Raw genomic sequence first — 21,038 nt, forward strand, 5'->3', positions numbered from 1 at the left:
TGGAGTAATTTGTGATGTCAGTAAGGAAGAGATTGTATTTTCTCATCCAGTTGTAAAGGTCAAGTTGGATAGCCTTTAATCACTTGCCCAGTAAATTTGCCCATGAAGACAGCAGCTTATTACGCATTGAGAACTCAGCTTGGTCAGGAGGAGGATGTACACGTGGGAATTTCATTGTGTCCCATAACCCTTGGCGCATCCAGACGTGGGCTGTGCCTTATTGTTAACCGCTTCCCCTCTTCTCCATTTAGCTATGCTAATTCCCCCAGGATCAGCAACAGCAGATGTTACAACTCTTGTTTCTCAAAAAAAGAGAAAACACTTTGAAATATTAAAATATTATCTCTGTATTTGTTAGTTCTTTCTGTGTTTTTCTTATGGGGTCCAAAAAAGAAAATACTATAAAAATATGTAAGCAAAAGAGCTGTTAAGATGTGAGAACTCTACATTCTGTGTTCCCTGCCTTCTCCCCAACCTGTACAGGTGGCTTCCCAGAGAAAAGGGAGAATTTCACTTTTTTTCTAAGGGGAGGGTTTCCTTTTCATTCCTGTTTACACACCCTGATTTATTGGAGTCCCCTAGATAATTTCTCTTTTCAGGACTGGTGTATATTTTGATTTCAGGGGTGAAGGGGTGGTTGGTGGTGATGGTGCTTATTTATACTGTTTTTGAAGTGATAAACAGACAGATTAGATATTAGTGATGTAGATATTAGATAGTAGTGATATTAGCCTGCAGTATGGCTCTTTAAATTCCAGTACAAAAGTGCTTATATAAATTTTTATTCTCAATTTGTCACCAACTTTCAGTAGCTTGTGTGTGTGTGTGTGTATGTGTGTGTGATCTTAGTTCCCTTATCAGGGATCAAACCCAGGCCCACGACAGTGAAAGTATCAAGTCTTAACCACTGTATCACCAGGGAATTCTCAGTTTAACCTGCTTTGAATAAACTCAGCAGTTGAGAAAACTTTCCTTTGGTCGCGGTGCCTGAGCAGTCTCTTCCTGGGATGTGGTGTTCTCTTAAGGAAGCTGTTAGTTTACTCTTTTGGTCTTGTAAGTGGGTTCAGAATACTTTCTACTGCAGAAGAAAAGACACCAAATAACCAGACCTAACTCATTGTAGAAAACAAGTCCTATTAATAGAAAAAGGCCGTTTCTTTTTCCATGACTTCAGATAGTCCTGTGTAGTCAAAGTCTAATGGAATTAGGACCAGTCTGGGTGTTGCTAATTGCAGGAGTTTTCTGATCCCCAGAAAAAAGAATTGAGAAGTCTCCTGAGTGGAGTCAGTTTCGTTTAACGTGGGAAACAGGACTGACAAGAGGAGCAGAGGTTATTCTGCTCATGCAGAATCTTAAATAATTGCAGCTCTTAAGTAGTATGTTGAAACCTTTATTTAATCATCAGAGGAAAGGGAGAGAAAAAGACAGGAATCAAGGAGGACAGACTCTGCTCAGTCCAATAGTTGTAACAAATCTCGTTTGCTGAATACGTATGCCAGGTGTTTACACCTGCTTCTGCTCATAACCTCATAGTAGGCAGTGTTGTTTCCATTCACACAGGAGGAAGCCAAGCTCAGTCAGGTTAAATGGCAAGCCCAAATTCATGTCTGCAGGTACCAGAGCTGGGTTTGGACTGTTGCCTCAAGTCTGTATTACTTGTTTTTAATACATGCACAGAGAGAAGTTTGGAGAAACAGGGGAAAGACAAAACTTAAATTCTTAGTACTATGCTGTTTTAAAAATACAACTCTGCTTTAAAAAAAAAAAAAAAACGGTAAATTTTGTTCTGAGATACACATGGATTGCCACCTAATATGTAGCCACAAATGCATCTTCTCCCTCCGATTTTCTATTTTAGCGGAGAAAACAGAGTATTAAGTGTCCATTTTAGAGCAGTGGAGCGACTTGGAGGAAATAAAAATGTTTGTATTATGTCTTTTTAGCACTTGGTGCCAGATGTAGTCGAAAGAAATTGTGTTTTGGAACCTTTAGGGATGTTATGTTGCCTCTTGGAATTTGCCCTTCTGCCTGGATGAAATTAAACTGAGAATAACAATTTTGGTTTTTGACTCAGAGCCCTTGTAAGCAGTGAAGGGTTGACATGAACATTTACAAGCATCTGGCCTAGGAGAGCTTCACGGTAGAGACCCCCGCCCCATTCTTTTCAAGGTCAGTGGTCAACCTGCAGAGCCTTCCCTTTTTCCACCTTTGCCAAGATTCTAGGTCCACCACACTTTTGAGATGTGTGCATCCTGAATATGAACTTGGTAAGACACTAGAGAAAACTGAGAGCCAGTGGAGTGAAACAGCCAGGCTGCTCCACAGTCTCTTAGCAGATTCTCAGGCGCGCAGCTGGCACTTGCTTTCATGTGCTTCTGTCCTGTACGAGGCAACGCCTTGTACAGTGGAGTTCAGTTCTCGTAAGGGAATTTTTCTAATTTGTTCTAATGAGTTTTGTAGCAGGAGACTGGTTTTCTGTTACACGCGATGGATGTGTTGTGGTGGGAAACTAGAGACCGTGTTTGTTGGAACACAGCAGCAAGGAATGTGGGCTCTGGAGTTAGTCAGGGCTTGGGCCGAACCCTTGGTTAGTGACTTATTTTCCTATTAAAGGGAAGTTCCTGAACCTCTTTAAGCCTCAGTTTCTTCATCTGTAAAATGGAAGCAGTACCGATTCTGGTGTTATGCGGCTTAATGAGACACTTAGGACGAGTACTTATCTGGCACCTCATAGAACTTAATAAATGTGACTTATTATAGTTAAACGTGTGCAGTTGAAGTGGAAGCTGAGACTGACAGCTTGTGGAGGGCCTTGATTGCCGTGTACAAACTTGGACACACCTGTCTTTACCACTCAGAAGTCTTTTTTCACTTTGGGATTTTCAGCAGTGTTTCAAATAGCTGAGGTTGCTGTATGACCTGGGTTTTGGACAAGTAAAGCTGTTTACTTGTTTAGTCTTCTCTAATGGCTCAGATGGTAAAGAGTCTGCCTGCAGTGCAGGAGACCCAAGTTCGATCCCTGGGTTGGGAAGATTCCCTGGAGAAGAGAATGACAACCCACTCCAGTATTTTTGCCAGGAAAATCCCATGGACAGAGGAGCCTGGTGGGTCCCAGTCCATGGAGTCACAAAGAGTCAGATACAACTGAACGGCTAACAGCACACTCACACAAAGTTATTTAGTGGCATTTGAGGCAAGCGCTCACATGCGCTGGGTGGTTAGACTCCTTTTTGTTGAACACTAGCTTGTCGGCAGCAGTGTGCATCTTACCTCATTATTCTGACCTCTCCTCTCCCTGTCTGCAGCTGAAGGAAGTCTGATGAATAGTGGCAGCTTTAGTAGGAAGTCAAGCACTGTTAGAAATCTTGGTGGTTTTTCTGCCACCGCCTCTCACGCTCAAATTTCCCACACACTTCATGAGATATGTGGCTCCTCCACGACCTAGCTGCTTGGTGGGTTTTCCTTTTTCTCAGATCAGCTTTTGGTCAGCAACTTGTTGCCAGCATCAGAATGTATTTAACATTATTCCAGAGACGAGGAGGAGTCCCTACTCTTTACAAAATATATTTATTTTTATTTATTTATTTGGCTGCACTGGGTCTTAGCCACTGGATCACCAGGGAAGTACCAAGGACTACTCTTAAAGTGAAAAATGTGTAATAAGCTTCTGGGGCATTTGAAAAAGACAAGGGTGAGTCTCCAGTTTCCCTTTTTCCACGAGGGGAAAAGGCCTCCAGTCCTTTCCTTTTTTCTCCAAGGAGATGCTTCTGGTAGGTTTCTCTTCTCCCCCTCTGAGATCGGGGTGCCCTGTCGTGCCTGTGTTTTAGAATGGAGAGCTGGTCTGCAGGGGTCTTCCTTTGCCGTTCTAGTGAGGGCGAGCCACCATGGACCCTGCCTCCTTTGAGAGCACAAATACTGAATGAGGCTCACTGTGCCGTCATGATGTGATCATCAGGCAGGCAGTGCAGCTCCTGATTCCATTCTCTTCGGCGGGCACTCCGAGGCCAGGACACTTGCCCAGATGGTCCCGCTTGCTCTGGAGGCCAGAACCCACCCAGGTTTCTGACATAGTCCTGTGCTGTTACCTGAAAGACACTTGTTGCAGATAGTAAACACCATGTGTTTAGTGCACTCTGCTTAAACTCCTTGCTCCTCACAGCCCACGGGATAAAGCCCAGACTCCTTAAAACGGCCTTCCTTGTCACCATGTCTGCACCGTGTCTTTCCTTTCCTCCTCCCTCTGCTGGTCCATCTGTTGAACTCCTGCACACTCCTTGTGAGCCACTTCCAGGGAGACTGCTTGAACAGTTTGCCCTTTCCCCGCCCTCTGTTGGTCCCTCTACTGAGTCAGGTCCCCACTTTTGTGTTTAAGAAGGTTTCAGAGCCTTCGTTAAAGCATCATCCTGTCGCATATGGCGCAACAGTGTGTTAGTATTGTCTCGTCTCCCCACTGGGTTGTGAGCTCCTGTTTACCTAGCACTTGGTAGAGATTCATTCAGTTACCTTTGTTTCTTAGAAATCTCCTTCTTCTCCTTTTTCATGTACAAACCTCAATTATCTTTAGAAGCCTAGCATCCTCTGCTTTTATATACATCTGTACATATATATAGGCTTCTCAGGTGGCTCAGTGGTAAAGAACCCCCCTTCCAATGCAGGAGACGCAGGTTCAATCCTTGAATCAAGAAGACCCCTGAAGAAGGAGATGGCAACCCACTCTAGCATTCTGTCCAGCAAGAGCCTGGACAATCGCATGGACAGAGGAGCCTGGTGGGTTATAGTCTATGGTATCAAAAAGAGATGGACACAACTTAGCGACTGAACAATACATATACATGTATATTTGTGTGTGTGTGTGCACAAATACATACACTGTATGACTTAGTTTGGAAAAGACAAGGCTGAGAACATGATGGGATTTTTTTTTGGCACGCCATGCAGCACGCAGGATCTTAGTTTCCCGACTGGGGACCAAACCTGCACCCCCTGTAGTGGAAGCGGGAGTCTTAACCACTTGAAGTCCCTGGGGTGTTTTGTTTTTAAGGCAGTTTCTGCTTTACCTGGTATGTGGGAAAGGGCAGAGCAGGGAGTAGTATGTGCCCCTACACCCTGAGAGGTCATTCAGGGATTGTGGGGGTTGCAGCCAAGGCACGCCATCCAGGGGGGGCTCTTTCCGCTTGAATAATGGTGAAACCCTGTGAGGTTTTACAGCCTGGAGGCCTCATACGTCCTCACCTAAAATCCACACGGTTGAACTGGCAGGTGCTAGGTCTGGTGTGTGATTTCCGCCAGTCTTAACTCATGTGAGACGGTGTCTCTGATGTCAGTTCCTAATCCTGTAGCCCTGGACATACTGCACATTGACATGTTGCATGACATGAGTCCATCATCTCTGGTTTCTCTGTTGTTGGTGCAGTTGACCGAAGTCAATACCATTGGTGACGGTCAGCAGAATCGCTGTAGCTAGCTTTGGCTCACAAGGGAGTCTGTTATAAAGATACAGGTGTGATGCTTGGAACTGTGGGCCAGAGGCGTGGTTGGGCATCACCAGAGCCTGGAAATCTATGGAGACCAGGCCTGGACTGCTATTTGTTTGGAGGACGGTCTTTTGTCTCCACCTGTCTTCTTCATGTGTCTCATTCTCTACAGAACAGCTTTCTCTGCTGTTGTGTGAAAGTGAAGTCGCTCAGTTGTGTCTGACTCTTTGCGACTCCATGGACTGTAGCCCACCAAGCTCCTCCGTCCATGGGATTCTCCAGGCAAGAATACTGGAGTGGGGTGCCATTTCCTTCTCCAGGGAATCTTCCCGACCCAGGGATCGAACCCAGGTCTCCCACATTGCAGGTAGACGCTTTAACCTCTGAGCCACCAGGGAAGCTAGCCAAATCTACAAAGTCTGTGGGCTTCCCAGGTGGCGCTAGTGGTAAAGAACCCGCCTGCCAATGCAGGAGACACAAGAGATTCAGGTTCGATCCCTGGGTTGGGAAGATCCCCTGGAGGAGGGCACGACAGTCCCTGCCATTATACTCACCTGGTGAATCTGATGGACAGAGAAGCCTGGTGGGCTACTGTCCATAGCGTCGCCAAGAGTCGGACACCACTGAAGTGACTTAGCACACATGCTACAAAGTCTGTAGTTGAAGTAGCCAGCTTGATTAGCTTCTCTTAGCCCTTCAGCCGAATTAATGGGGGAGATAAAATGATTAGCTATTTGCAAGTATGTCTTATCTGTTAGCTCATGCAGGTGGTGGGAAGGAGGTGGTTCTCTCCAGGAAGGAGGTTAGGGAAGCAGGGAACAGTCGTCCAGGACAAGGGAGTTTTGGGGGGTGGGACCGTCCTGAAAGATGTCTCCTGATTGTCTTGTTCATGGGATGTAAACAAAGGATTTCACTAACCATTTCAAGAATTGATGTACGTCGGTAATTTGGGGATAGTATAAAATCCTTAAGTCGGAAGATGATACTTCTGTGGACAGCGTAACAATAAGGTAGTCTTCTCTGTCCTGGCTTCAGTTTTTCAACTGAATTCCAAGTACTAAAGATGATTGCTAGTTTTCTAACAGCTGATTGAATTTAATGCATAGCTTTGCTTTCCTCAGACAAAGATGATAAACCTGTCAAGAGTAATTGTGCTTTAATTTAGTTCTTTGTCCATGACAGATGATGAAAACTCTCAATGAGAATTTCTAAATTACCAAATCCACTCCTAGCATTTACATATGCAAAAAACAGTCTCTCTTGTGTAACCTGGAGCAGTGTGTCAGAGTCATCTGGGGAGTGTTTACAGACAAGAGACTCAGCAGTGGCTCCCACACTCTGATTCCTCAGGCTTGTGGTGGGGCCTGAGCGTCTGCGGAGGTGGAGAACAACGCCCCCAGATGACCTGATGCTCCACAGCTTTGAGAGGCACTGTGTCAGGGAGGCTTCATTTATTGGCATCTCCCAGGATGGAAATCATCAGTTCAGTTCAGTTCAGTCGTTCAGTCGTGTCTGACTCTTTGTGACCCCATGAAGCGCAGCACACCAGGCCTCCCTGTCCATCACCAACTCTCGGAGTTCACTCAGACTCACATCCATCGAGTCAGTGATGCCATCCAGCCATCTCATCCCCTTCTCCTCCTGCCCCCAATCCCTCCCAGCATCAGAGTCTTTTCCAATGAGTCAACTCTTCGCATGAGGTGGCCAAAGTACTGGAGTTTCAGCTTTAGCATCATTCCTTCCAAAGAAGGAATCATTCCTTTCCAAAGAAATCCCAGGGCTGATCTCCTTCAGAATGGACTGGTTGATCTCCTTGCAGTCCAAGGGAGTCTCAAGAGTCTTCTCCAACATCACAGTTCAAAAGCATCAATTCTTTGGCACTCAGCTTTCTTCACAGTCCAACTCTCACATCCATACATGACCACTGGAAAAACCATAGCCTTGACTAGACGGACCTTTGTTGGCAAAGTAATGTCTCTGCTTTTTAATATGCTGTCTAGGTTGGTCATAACTTTCCTTCCAAGGAGTAAACGTCTTTTTATTTGATGGCTGCAGTTACCATCTGCAGTGATTTTGGAGCCCCCAAAAAACAAAGTCTGACACTGTTTCCACGACTTCCCCATCTATTTCCCATGAAGTGATGGGACCAGATGCCATGATCTTAATTTTCTGAATGTTGACCTTTAAGCCAACTTTTTCACTCTCCTCTTTTCACTTTCATCAAGAGGCTTTTTAGTTCCTCTTCACTTTCTGCCATAAGGGTGGTGTTATTTGCATATCTGAGGTTATTGATATTTCTCCCGGCAATCTTGATTCCAGCTTGTGCTTCTTCCAGCCCAGTGTTTCTCATGATGTATTCTGCATGTAAGTTAAATAAGCAGGGTGACAGTATACGGCCTTGACATACTCCTTTTCCTATTTGGAACCAGTCTGTTGTTCCATGTCCAGGTGTAACTGTTGCTTCCTGACCTGCATACAGATTTCTCAAGAGGCAGGTCAGGTGGTCTGGTATTCCCATCTCTTTCAGAATTTTCCACAGTTTATTGTGATCCACACAGTCAAAGGTTTTGGCGTAGTCAATAAAGCAGAAATAGATGCTTTTCTGGAACTCTCTTGCTTTTTCAATGATCCACTGGATGTTGGCAATTTGATCTCTGGTTCCTCTACCTTTTCTAAAACCAGCTTGAACATCTGGAAGTTCATGGTTCACGTATTGCTGAAGCCTGGCTTGGAGAATTTTGAGCATTACTTTACTAGTGTGTGAGATGAGTGCAATTGTGTGGTAGTTTGAGCATTCTTTGGCATTGCCTTTCTTTGGGATTGGAATGAAAACTGACCTTTTCCAGTCCTGTGGCCACTGCTGAGTTTTCCAAATTTGCTGGTATATTGAGTGCAGCACTTTCACAGCATCATCTTTCAGGATTTGAAATGATTGCTAGTTATCTTTGAATATCGGGGAAACACTGAACCCTGGATAGAAGCCTTTGAAGACATTGTTAATTGAGAAACAGTGACACAGAACCTCGCCTTGGACTTCCCTTGATGGTGCAGTGGATAAGCATCTTCCTTCAGTGCAGGGGACATGGGTTCAATCCGTCGTCCAAGAAGATTCCACATTATGCAGAGCAATAAGCACGTACTCCCTAGAGCTCATGCTCTGCAACAAGAGAAGCCAGCCCACCGAGAAGCCCGTGCAACCACAGCAAAGAGTAGCCCCTGCTCTCTACAACTAGAAAGAGCCTGTGTACAGCAATGAAGACCCAGTGTAGCCCAAAATAAGTACATTTAAAAAAAAGAAAAGAACCTGGCCTTGATTCTTTACTAGAAATGATTGCATCCTGGGGCACTGTTGTTGGTTTTAGGTCACTTAGAATGAGCACACATCTTCCCAGCCACCTTTTCTGAGCCCTGGTGTGCTGCAGGGCTTCCCGGGTGGCGCTTATGGTAAAGAACACACCTGCCAGTGCAGGAGACAGAAGAGACATGGGTTCAATCCCTGGGTCTAGAAGATGCCCTGGAGGAGGGCATGGCAGCCCACTCCAGTATTCTTGCCTGGAGAATCTCATGGACAGAGAAGCCTGGTGGGCTACAGTTCATAGAATCACAGAGTCAGACATGCCTGTAGCAACTTAGCATGCATGCACATGCTGCAGAGTAGATGGATCAGTATTGACTTGATACATTCATAGCTTCTTGTTTTTACCTTCAAGCCCTTTACACAGGTCCATTTTCTCAGAAACACAGCAGTCTACTTTAGTTTTTGATCCTTGATCCTCACTGGAGGAAGAAGGGAATCATTCTTGGGCTGTCTTCCATTCTCTCTCTGACTCTGCTCGAGCTGCCTTGCCTTGCTGAGTGACATCTGTTCCTCTATGTGGGGAGTGCCCATCCCTGGGGCTCCTCCTAATCATTGTCACTTCTGAATCGTTAGTGTAATCCATTGAACTGACGTGTTGAAATTTTCTGGCTTCTTTAGTTAAAGATATTTTAGGTACTTCCCTGGTGATTCAGTGGTTAAGACTCTGTGCTTTCCCTGCAGGTGGCTGGTGTTCGGTCCCTGGTTGGGGAACTAAGATCTTACATGCTATGCTGCCAAAAAAAAGAATAAACCAAATGTACCTATTTTCTTAAAAGTTTTTTTTAAATTACTTTTTAAAAGCTATTAACACAACATTGTAAATCAGCTATGCGTTAGTTGCTCAGTTGTGTCCGACTCTTTGCGACCCCATGGACTGTAGCCCACCAGGCTCCTCTGTCCTTGGTGATTCTCCAGGCAAGAATACTGGAGTGGGTTGCCATGCCCTCCTCCAGAGGATCTTCCCGACCCAGGGATCAAACCCGGGACTCCTGCATTGCAAGTGGAGTCTTTACCATTTGAGAAATCAGTTATACTTCAATTTAAAAAAAACACCTAGCTTGTCAAATAAACAAAAAGCTGCTGAACGTGATGTTTTAGCATGTATTCTGAAAGTATGGCTTTATGTTATTCATTTGAGCCCTTAAATATATTACGCTTTTGCTCTTCTCTTTTAGGAAATTCACACAAACGAAAAGGAAGCAACGGAGAAGGAAGTAACTCTCCACTTGTTGCCAGGTAACAGTCACGTTAGTGTCGTACCTCCCCATGTGCAATTCAAAGCCAGAAATAAATTATGTCATTTCTAGTAGCACTATATATAAAGTCCTTTGTTTTCATCCACACAGTGTGTGACAATAATGAGTTGGACCAGAATATCAAGGTCTTTAGTTCAGTAACTGCACCCCTGGGACTGAGTGTTACAACATCTGCAAAGAATTTTTGTTTCCCCCTCCCCACAGCGGATGAAAATAAAGGCGGGAAATTCTCACCTCTTTGTAAGCAAATGAGGTCTTTTTTCAGGTTGCCTTACTTGGCCCCATCAACTTTTCTGGTCCCTATCTGGAAGATCCTGGTCCCTTCTAGATCCTTACATCCCACCCTGGTGGGGCTTAACCAACTCCCCAGCCCTGTGCTGCCAGGGCTTGCTGTTTGTCATCACCAAGGAGACTGGATTGGTTGGAATTTTTTTTTTTTTTTGAGATGGAGGAGAGTGACTGTCTGTAGCGTAAGTCGAGTTTTAATCATTTCTGAATTCAGAAACAGACCTGGTGGTGTAGGCTCTCCATACATGGGGCTATCCTGTGAGTTGTGCGTTCAGTTCTTCTGCTTTCTTTCTTTCCAGCTTTTTTCATAAGTATTTTTAGGTACATTTCCCAAAACAATTAAGGCCTCATTCTGGTTCTTTCAATTTTATTCCCTTTTATTCAGACAATATGAATATGCACAAGTTTCTGACTGATCCACCTTATTTGGTAAACATCAGAATCTCTAACTTTTAAAAAAAATGTTTTTAAGTGTCAAAGGCTCTTCCCTATAAAAATGGCCTAAATCTCAATCCATATACCCTATTCTATTTCCTTTTCTTGGGTTACAGATTCGGAAGTTTACTTTTGTCTTCAGCTTAGTGTTACGTACATTCTCGCATTCCCTGGATTCCTGACGTCTCGTCTCGGTGTGCAGCCCAGGTTTCCTAGACTAGATTAAGATCTTTCCCAGCTCGTGCCTCATATGACCCGAGACTCCGTCTGTCTGTACTGGCTGACAAGTGTGGCGAGGTCTCCAGTGCCTGACCATGGACCCATATGGCTTGCCTGGGCTTGGGAGAGGTTCACTGTTAAGGCTGTTCTATTTATTTATTTTTAAAGCTGTTTTTACACCAGGGGTTGAAAGCACAGAAAGCCTTGCTCACGTGCCTTCTACCTTGGACTCAGCTAAGGCACTTTTTCTGAGACCATTTTAAACCCCATTGAGGCCCTCATCACTTCATTGTTTTCTTCAAGCCTGGTGGTTTCAGGATGCTGACCTATAGATGTTGACCTCTCTGTAGAGGCTGAGCTTGTGACAGAACCATCTTCCTGTATTTCTATTTTATTTAACCACTTGGAAGAGAAAAAAAACAAGGTGAAACGTTTTATGTGTCCCTTCATAGTCTTAGTATCTGAAATTCTTTGTTTTCATATTGAAAGTTAGAATAGATTAATTTTGAGCCAAATGGTAAATTTAAAGACATTGGAGGGAAAATCCAGAGGGAGATTTTAAGAAGATAGTTGTCTGTTGGATGAGGAGAAAATTTCCGTTTTTTCTTGTCACAAAGTATTTACGCTTAGGTGGGTTTTTTTTTTTTTTTTTTAATTTTATACTTAGTTTTTCATTTCCCTGTATCCTCCTTTTATTTTTCTGTCCTTACCATCCGGCCCTCATGAGCCTCTCCGCTTCCTGCCTATCCCTAAACCCTCATCTCTTTGACTGGAGACGGAAGTTGGCTCTCTCTGTCACCAGGAAATACAGCTCCCGTGCTGCTGGGCGTCTGCAGAGAGCAGGAAAGGTGACATAGTGAGAGGAAACACGCTCAGCGAAGAAAGAGAGGAAACAGGCTTGCTTTCCCACAAACCTCTGACCTCCCTTTTCCTCCCATCCTTGTCTGCGGAGCCAGACTGAGCGTGGTCATGCTGTAGCCCCTCGGCCTGAGGAAGCTGCCTGAGAGCTCCGGACCAGGCACACACCCCGTCCTCTTTCCGGGGTAAGGAATGGCCACTCTCGCAGGAAGGGGAGCCCGAGAACTACATTCCACAGCTTGCCGGCCAGCCCTTCTGGCTTTGCTCGCTTGGGTACCGCTTCTGCTTGGGTACAGAACATCTGTTCGGGTTCAAGTAGTAGAAGCACTAAGATCTGTGCCTGCCGGTGTAGCCTAGGTCATTTCTGCCTCTTTGGACACGTCCATTATTTGCAGTGAGAAGATAGAAGTGCCCCGTGTGAAGGTGTATCTGAGTCATTGTGATTCCACCTCTCCGTGGGCCCCACGCTGCTTCATCTCCCCCCTGGGTTTTGCAGCTCCCCTGTGCCGTGTCGTGGCCTGTGTTTGTCTTTACAGGAATAGAGCCGGGGAAGCTTGTACTGCTTGCCTTCTGTATGTTGCCTGAGGACTCTCAGGACACCTTGTTTTGGTTTCCATCAGGTGAACAGCTGCTGTGTGAAGCCAACACAGTACTGAAGTGTGTCCAGGAAGATTCCTGTCAGCGTGGAATCTACGGGAGGCTTGTCTGCACAGACTTCAAGATTGCTTTCTTGGGTGACGATGAATCTGCCCTGGATAATGATGTGCGTGTGAGCTGCACTTGGCTGAGTTTGGGGTAGCACTGCCCCTGTTACCCCGTTGTCTCTTTTCCCAGCTTCTCAGCAACTTGCCCTTAATGCATGTAAACACAAAGGCCAGAGTCCTTCTCACCCGTGATCTGCTCTCCCTCCTTGGGGACCTCCCTTTGGTGGGAGGACCACTGTGCAGCTCTACCAGCGCCTCACGTCGTGCTGGCCTGCATTGGCCTCATAGGTTCACACTGTCAACTTTTTTATTTTCTTCTGTATTTCAGTGCGGTACATGTCGCTCAGGGGAATCACAGCTCCCCAAATGCACTAGTTCCCCATGTTTTCTCTGCACTGAACTCTTCCCCAAATTTAGCACCTAAGTACAGTTATGAGACTGGTGCTGAATGCAGCACTTGAGTTTGGGTTTGTGTTTGCTCTGCACCGAGCAGCAGTGTTTTTTTGTTAGACTTGTCCCCCTCATGAAGAGCGAGCAGAGGAGAGAAAAGGATTGTCCGCGCCGCTCAGAGCACACGGCGTGGTCCTGGAAGCCGGTCAGCCCGGCCATGCAGCATCTCGCTGCCTCACAGTGTGGGCGTCTGTGCCGCCACTGTGGTAACAGCCTAGTTCCTAGTCCTGTGCAGAGATAGCATTCGCAGAAATGTGGCTCTCCTGGGGTTTTCTTCCTGCCCTCTCATAGCTCTGTCACTCACCTGTCACTCATCTGCATTTGGGTAGAAAAATCTGAACCTGCGTGCCACCTCCCAGCACCTCTCAGAGCTGCCTGGCCTGTTGGCCTGCCTGGGAGCAGCCCAGGACTGACATGTCCTGCCTGGGTTTGAAAACGAGTATTCACAACATTTCTCACACACTTTGCTACTTCATTGTCCTTTTCCTCGGGATGTGACATTTCCCTGTTTGTTTAGGGCATATACCTCTTCATTTATTTTTTCTTTAGTTTTATTGAGATAGAATTGACATATAACATTGTAGTAGTTTCAGATGTACAACATGATGAATTTGGGATATGTATGTGTTGTGAAATGATCATCACAATATGTTTAGTTAACATCCATCTCCTCACATAGTTGTACAACTTTTTTCTTGTGGTGAGAACTTTTAAGATCTACCCTGTTAGCAACTTTCTAATGTACAGTGCTGCTGCTGCTAAGTCGCTTCAGTCGTGTCTGACTCTGCACGACCCCATAGACGGTGGCCCACCAGGCTCCCCCATCCCTGGGATTCTCCAGGCAAGAACGCTGCAGTGGGTTGCCATTTCCTTCTCCAATGTACAGTGCAGTGTTACTAACCGTAGTCATCATGCTGTATGTTACATCTCCAGGACTTATTTTATAATATAACCTAAGTTTGTACGTTTTGACCACCTTCGCCCATCTCCCCCACCCGCCCCTCATTTTTCTTAGTATGCGAGTTGGGGATAGTAATTCATTGTGCCTGTAAGTGTCTAACAGTGCTGAGCAAGGAATCACAGTTGTTTCCTTTTGAATTTTTTAGGAAACGCAGTTTAAGAATAAGGTCATAGGAGAAAATGACATTACCCTCCACTGTGTTGATCAGATTTATGGAGGTAAGTATCTGTGTTCCCCAGGCCTTTGAATGTACAGCTGGTAATGATGGGTTGGTTTTGTTTTTTGTTTTTTTGGCCTTTTATAGTTTACTAAAATTTCTTCACCCATTTATCTTAATCAGTTTTCTGGATGATAAAACTGAGATGTGAAGTGGCTTATTTGAAGAGGAGCTTATTAGCTGGAGAAGCTTGGACTTGAACGTGAACCTGTTCTTTCTAATACTCCATGGTGCCATTACAGGCTAGATGTTGGTCATATGTCATCGTTAGCTATGCAGGTCTTACTTTAAAGGCTAATCTGTAAAAGTCTGTTGTACCACACACAGCTGTCTATTCTGCTGATTACACAAAGCCTCTCTTGACATCACTTCTCTATTTTGGTAGTCAAGGCTTTGTGAGCAACTATTCAGTAGCCATTTATGGAGTTTCCAGCACCAGGATGTCCAAACTCATGGTCAGGAGGGGCCCTAGCCATAAACCTGGGAGTCGGCTGTCCCAGGTCAGGTCCCTAATGATCTCCCATCTTTCATAATCTCAGCTTTCAGAGCTGGGTTTTCTGCAGAAGTTGATTCTGCTGACAGTGGCAGGTCCGTTTTGGTCTTGTACTTCCTCAGGAGGAGTGAGGAGCTCTGGCTGTTGCAGAGTCCCAGGCTCCTACTGGGTGGGACGGGGCGGGGGGCCTGCTGGGTGGGACAGGCCCCAGCTGGGTGTGATGGGGCCGTGCTAATGGTTACTGAGAAGAAGACGCCCTTCCTCTCACTTTTGAAAGGCCTCCTTGGAAGTTAGCAGTCTACCTTGTTTATTTCCCTTGTTGATTTCATTGTTTTGTAGTGTTTGATGAGAAAAAAAAGACTCTCTTTGGACAGCTGAAGAAGTACCCTGAGAAGCTGGTCATCCACTGTAAAGACCTCCGGGTATTCCACTTCTGTCTGAGGTACACAAAAGAAGAGGAAGTCAAAAGGGTAACTAGTCGCATGTGTTTTTAGGTTTTATTTCCCATCAGGTTTTCCCCACTTACTCAGTTCTTGCTTCCACTGCGCGAAGGTTGAGGGGAGCCTTTCACTCTGTAAAGTTGAAATTGGTTATAACCTCATGTGCTTTGATTAGAATTGAGAGATAACTTGGTAGAGCAGGACTGTGTTGTCATGGCACATGCTACGTTTAGTCCTTCGATTCACACCATGTTTGTTCCCAGAGGCTTCAGAGGGTAGGAGGTGGGAAACCAGGGTCAGAAGGCAGTCAGGGAGGGGAAGATGGATGGAGCAGCTAGAAGCAGTCCCCTACCGCCGCCCCACCAGCCTTTCCAAAAGCAGCAGCAGCGACTCCCAACTCCCGAATGAAGGAGTTGACGTCTGGAAGGTCGTGGTTGCATGTGGAGGGAGGTGGAGGTACATGGTCATGGGCAAAATGAGTCACCAAATGAGCCTGTGCTTTTGGTCACTTACTTAATCTGGTTGCTGCAGCAAATTGAGGTGTGTAACTGGGTGAACTGGTTACAGTGATTATTGTAAGTTCCAAGGTTTCTCTTAAGATATTGAAGGTCTCAGACTTGCCACTGGCATGGTAAATGCATCAGGGGAAACCTTTAGCGAGAGGCCAGTTTATCTGTTGGCTTTGGCTACAGTTAGTCATTAGACATTCTTTTTAGATATCCCCTTAATCTTCTTTCAGGTAGTGCGGGAGTTTGGTTAGAATAATAAACATGACCCCAGTATCTGTTCTGAGCAGGAAGAAATGGTATAGATATGGAAAATTCCCTGAGAAGCAAGAAACTTCACTTTGAATGATGATTTTTATCATCTGTCCAAATATACTTTTTGTTTGGAACTTCAAACAAAAAGCATGGTAGATTGAGTTCCTTATCTTCTAGAAAGAAAGAAAGTGAAGTCACTCAGTCGTGTCCAACTTTTTGCTACTGTATAGACTGTAGCCTGCCAGGCTCCTCTGTCCATGGGATTTTACAGGCAAGAATGCTGGAGTGGGTTGCCATTCCCTTTTCCAAGGGAATCTTCTTGACCCAGGGATTGAAGTTGGGTCTCCTGCATTGCAGACAGACTCCTTACCGTCTGAGCCACCAAAGGAAGGCTGTCTTCTAGAAGAAGATCCTTCAGGCCATAACACAGACTGGAATAGCTCAGTGTCTTGGTTATTATCTGATATCAGCTTTACATCTTTAGAAAGACTTCCCTGGTGGCTCAGATGGTAAGGAGTCTGCCTGCAGGGCAGGATACCCGGGTTCAATCCCTGGGTCGGTAGTATCCCCTGGAGAAGGAAATGGCAACACACTCCAGTATTCTTGCGTGGAGAATTCCACAGACAGAGGAACCTGGCGAGCTACAGTCCATGGGGTAGCAAAGAGTCAGACATGACTGAGCGACTTCACTTTCTTTTTCTTTACATTTTTGACATGTCAGATTTTTGGAGTGTCTGAATATGGCACTTAAGTTTTTTTTAGCACTCTGTCTTTGATAAATTAGATTATGTCTTAAAAATTGCCCTAGAAATTCAAAGCTCTTAAAAAACCTGACAGAATAGTTAGCATTCTGTTTGTGTGGCATTATTCCAAGAGATAATATCACAGATACAGACCTCAGTGAGAGTTAGCATGTTGCTCAGCGGAGCCCATGGGCATTACTGAAAACCTAGACAACTTGGGTCTTGTCTGTCAGTGTTTACTCGCCAAAAGCATGACTGTATCCATTACTTGGTTCTTTCTAGATTGTCAGTGGCATAATTCATCATACCCAGGCCCCTAAACTGCTTAAACGACTGTTTCTGTTTTCCTACGCGACTGCAGCACGAAACAGCCCAGGTAAGCTTTCATCCGCAGTTAGGCAGGACCCTTCCTACCTGCAACTCATGGGAGAAAACCCATCCATGAGTTTTTTCCCCCCATCTTCTCTAGCAGTGAGTCACCTCTTACTTGAGTGATTGATTCAAATTTCTTTTTTTAAAAAAGGTTTCTGTTTCTTTCCCGTGATCTTTGTTGCTTTAACTTATCTTTTAGGTTTGTTTGCTTTTTGTGAAGGATTATTTGATGGGTTCTTATGAAAGATTAAAATCAATAGATTGTCATTGGAAACGTGAGACTATAGAGAAAGAAAATTGAGACAAGTCTAAAATCACCCTTTCTGTCCCTGGGTTCTTTTTTCCACTTTAATAGGCTTGATTTCATTTCATAAGACCCTAAAAAAAAAGTTTTGCATTCTAGAAAGTTTTTAAACAGCCAGGACATGCTTTATAGCAAATATTTGGGGATGGGGAATGGAACACTTGTACAGAAGAGAGCACATCCGAAAACCAGTTTGGTTCGAAAACTTGAAATTCCAAATGTTTTCCATTTGGTTCCCTGAAAAAGAGAGCAATCTTTTTAGTAAGAAACTGTGGTCATCTGAACTAGCTATTAATAATGCCCAGTGTTGTACACTGTTTCCACAGATGTTTGTCTTCATCCTTCTTTGGATCTCTCCCCTCCATCTGTTCACTTGCTCTTCCCATTCCTTTTTTTTTTTTTAATTCCAAATTAGTATTTTAATTTTTTTTTCCTTCCAGTTTTACTGAGATATAATTGACACAGCATGTATAAGTTTAAGGTGCACAGCATAACAACTTGGTTTACATACGTCATGACATGATGCCCACAGTAATTTTAGAGAATGTCCATCGTCGTACATAGACATGATATTAAAGAAACAGAAAATTTTTTTCCTTGTGGTGAGAACCCTTAGGATTTACTCTCTTTAAGAGCTTCCATACATAAACGCACAGCGGTGTTAATTTATTCGTCACGTTGTACATTATGTCCCTATCTGCCCGTCACTCTGAACATGAAGTTGGGGTCGACCGATCCTGTGTGCCATGAGCCTCTCTTCAGGGACGTGACATGTCCTGCCTGCACATGTCGGGCTCTGTGGAATGCAGAGTTGCTTTGTCACCAGCTGCTCACTTGGTAAATGTTTCTCGAATGCTTGCTCTGGGTCAGGCACCCTGGAAATACGAACAAGACTGAATCTCTGCCCTCTAAGAGCATTGAGTCAGGGGATTCCCCGTGGTCCAGTGGTTAGGACACTGTGCTTCCACTGCAGGGGGCCCGGCTTTAATCCCTGGTCGGGGAACTAGGATCCTGAACGCCACATGGCGCAGCCAGAAAAAGAAATAAGAGCAACCAGTCAGAGCGTTGTGTGCTCTGGTGGAAGGGACCGGCCACTCTGGGGAGGGAGGGCTGTCAGAGGGCGAAGGCCGGGCCTGAGCTGCTGGTGGAGATTGTGGAGTATCCGAAAGGCACTCAGGAGTGTTTGAGGCAGCGAGACTGGCGTGTGCAGAGATGAAGATACCTGGGAGAGCAGGCTGCATTTGGCGAACTGTGGTGATCTTGCAGAAAAGGTGTGAATTTGCAGGTCTGTCCCTCCTGAATTCAAATCTTTGTCCAGCTGCCGAGTAGCGTAGACCCTGGGGATGGCACTTAACTCCTGAGGCCTCTGTTTTCTCATTGGAAAAACAGTAGTGTTAATGATTCCCATGAATGTTTTGAAGACTGTAGATTGTTAAATGCACAGCACATAGGGTACAGTCATTGAGTGAGGGTTAATTGAGAGTGTAACTGCTTATTCAGGGCAGATTCTGCCCGGAGAATTACATTGGCATGAAAGTGTACTTAGCACTGTTAGTAGTCTGAGCCTAAAGCTTGCGCCTTCGTGTAGTAAGTTCCTGTCTGTGAACGGTCTTTTCACAGTAGCAGTACGTGTACATGCTGATTAGCGGGGCGCTGGCTGACAACAGCACGTTGCAGTACGAGTTGTACAAAATACAGCCTCTTTGTTGATTGCTGTACTTGTGTGAACATTTATTGGGTCTACATGTGAAAATTGTACTGTTGTTAGGAGCTCTGCCTCTCCCTTGTATCCTGACTCTTGGTCTGGACCGGCACAGGACGTATCCCAGCTCCCCCGCAGGTGTCGAGCTGTGTGCCAAAACTCTTACCTTGACTGACCCTGGCAGTTTCATTACCTTATGGAGGTTTTTTTGTGCCAGAATGTCCAGGCTGTGTAGCATCTTGTCTTCTATTCAAATTCCAGCATCCTTTTCTTCTCCTTCCAGCCTCCTTTTTTGGATAAAGTAAAGGTTATAACTGAGAGGTGCAAGTGGACCAGTTAGTTTTTTTATTGTGTAGGGGTTTGTAGAAATGGGTGCTTTGCAATCGGAACATCTTTCATTTTTCTCAGGTTTAATAATTCACAAATGTGCTTTGGCTGAAAGGTCCTAAATGTTTGTGACGTGGCATTTCAAGGAAGAACTTACCTGTGTTGCTAAGAAAATGACCTAGTATGCTTGAATAGGAATATTGGTATTACTTATGTCTGTGGGGAAGTTTATTTGCATCTATTAACCTTATGGAAAATTTATGCTGTCTAGGTTTGAATTCCAGTTCTCCCATTGTCTAGCTATGTGACCTTGGATAAGTTAATTGACCTTTCTGTGCCATGTCTGAATGAAGGAAATAATATTGCCTACCCTGTAGGGTTGTGAGGATTGAGTTATTACTTGAAAGGTGCTCAGATAGTGCTTAGCATCCTAAGTGCTATATAAGTTTCATTACTGTTGTTGTTTTTTCTTAAATCATTGTTTGTATTATCACTCTTTGTACTATGATGTGGTTTTATTAAAAGGACCAGGTGGGCATTTAATTTAACACTTTGTTTTCCCCAGAAGGCTTGCTTTTTAAAGATGTGCACAGGTTGGAACGAACTGATCTGTGTGACCACCCAAGGGTGTTTTGGTGCATGTCACCCGCATCAGGCAGTGCTGTGGGGAGGACCACTGCACACCTGCTGGGCTGCGTGAGCAGCACTCCTGAGCCCTTCCTCCTTGCAGGGAGTGGCAGGGTGAGGGGCAGAAGTCCCCATCACCGAGACGTGGCCCTTGGCCTATGGGCCCCAACCCTCAACGTGGCCCTCTCCTTTGTGGCCTTCAGGAGCCAGGTGTCACACTGAGGACTCCTCTTCTTGGCAAGGAGGCTTTAGACTCAGGAATCTGACATGCTGTTCAAATGAGTTTGCCATCTTATGCACACATGGGTAGGGCTAAAAATATTTTATTATTTTAGCATTTGTGCCAAGCCGGTCTTTTAGTGCTTCATGGGATCTTTTTATGTTATATAAATTATCTCATGGTCAGATGACTGCAAATGGAGCTATAAATTACTTTTGCAAGGAATGGAACGAGAACAGCTCCTTTCCCCTGGTACAAAAAGGCAGAGCCTCGCTCATAATTTTGGGTGAATGACAGAAAGAAAGGAACAAGGCTAAGATGAAGCCGTGAGTTCATTCTGCGGGGATAAAAATGGGCTTTGTGGAGGAAGTTGGGGCCCAAGGAGCCACTTTCACAGCATTAAAACACCAGGGCTTCACGACAAGATTTTACTGTCTTTCTCCATTTGTGTTGTTAGCTACGGACCCCAAGAAACACGCCGTAATGTTTGACACACTTCAGGACTGGTGTCGGGAGCTGGAGCGGACCAAAGGCAACATGAAGTACAAGGCAGTGAGTGTCAATGAAGGCTATAAAGTCTGTGAAAGGTAAGCTCTCGGCACCATGCTTTTCTTTTTGACGGATTCATTGAGATTTAATTCAGGTGCCGTACCCGTTCATCCCCGTGACTCGTATCGTGGTTTTTAGCACATTCATAGGGTTGTGCAGCCGTGTGTGCTCAGCTGCTCAGTCAGTCATGTCCGACTCCATGTGACCCCGTGGACTGTAGCCCACCAGGCCGCTCTGTCCATGGAATCCTCCAGGCAAGAATACTGGAGTGGGTTGCCGT

The 21,038-nt window shown here is 45.1% G+C and overlaps 1 protein-coding gene across 2 annotated transcripts in view; it reads left to right on the forward strand.

Annotated features, from left to right (window-relative positions):
* The window catches only part of MTMR12 (myotubularin related protein 12), a 68,667-nt gene that overhangs the window by 19,069 nt on the left and 28,560 nt on the right, over positions 1–21,038 (forward strand). For both annotated transcript variants that reach the window (XM_059878903.1, XM_002696402.7), the window contains exons 2-7: positions 10,008–10,068; positions 12,509–12,651; positions 14,149–14,221; positions 15,053–15,183; positions 16,940–17,033; positions 20,667–20,796. In XM_059878903.1, the coding sequence (XP_059734886.1) occupies positions 10,008–10,068; positions 12,509–12,651; positions 14,149–14,221; positions 15,053–15,183; positions 16,940–17,033; positions 20,667–20,796 (632 nt within the window). The remainder of the gene's footprint in view (positions 1–10,007; positions 10,069–12,508; positions 12,652–14,148; positions 14,222–15,052; positions 15,184–16,939; positions 17,034–20,666; positions 20,797–21,038) is intronic.

Source organism: Bos taurus, chromosome 20 (assembly GCF_002263795.3).
Source record: "Bos taurus isolate L1 Dominette 01449 registration number 42190680 breed Hereford chromosome 20, ARS-UCD2.0, whole genome shotgun sequence".
Taxonomy (NCBI): Eukaryota; Metazoa; Chordata; class Mammalia; order Artiodactyla; family Bovidae; genus Bos; species Bos taurus.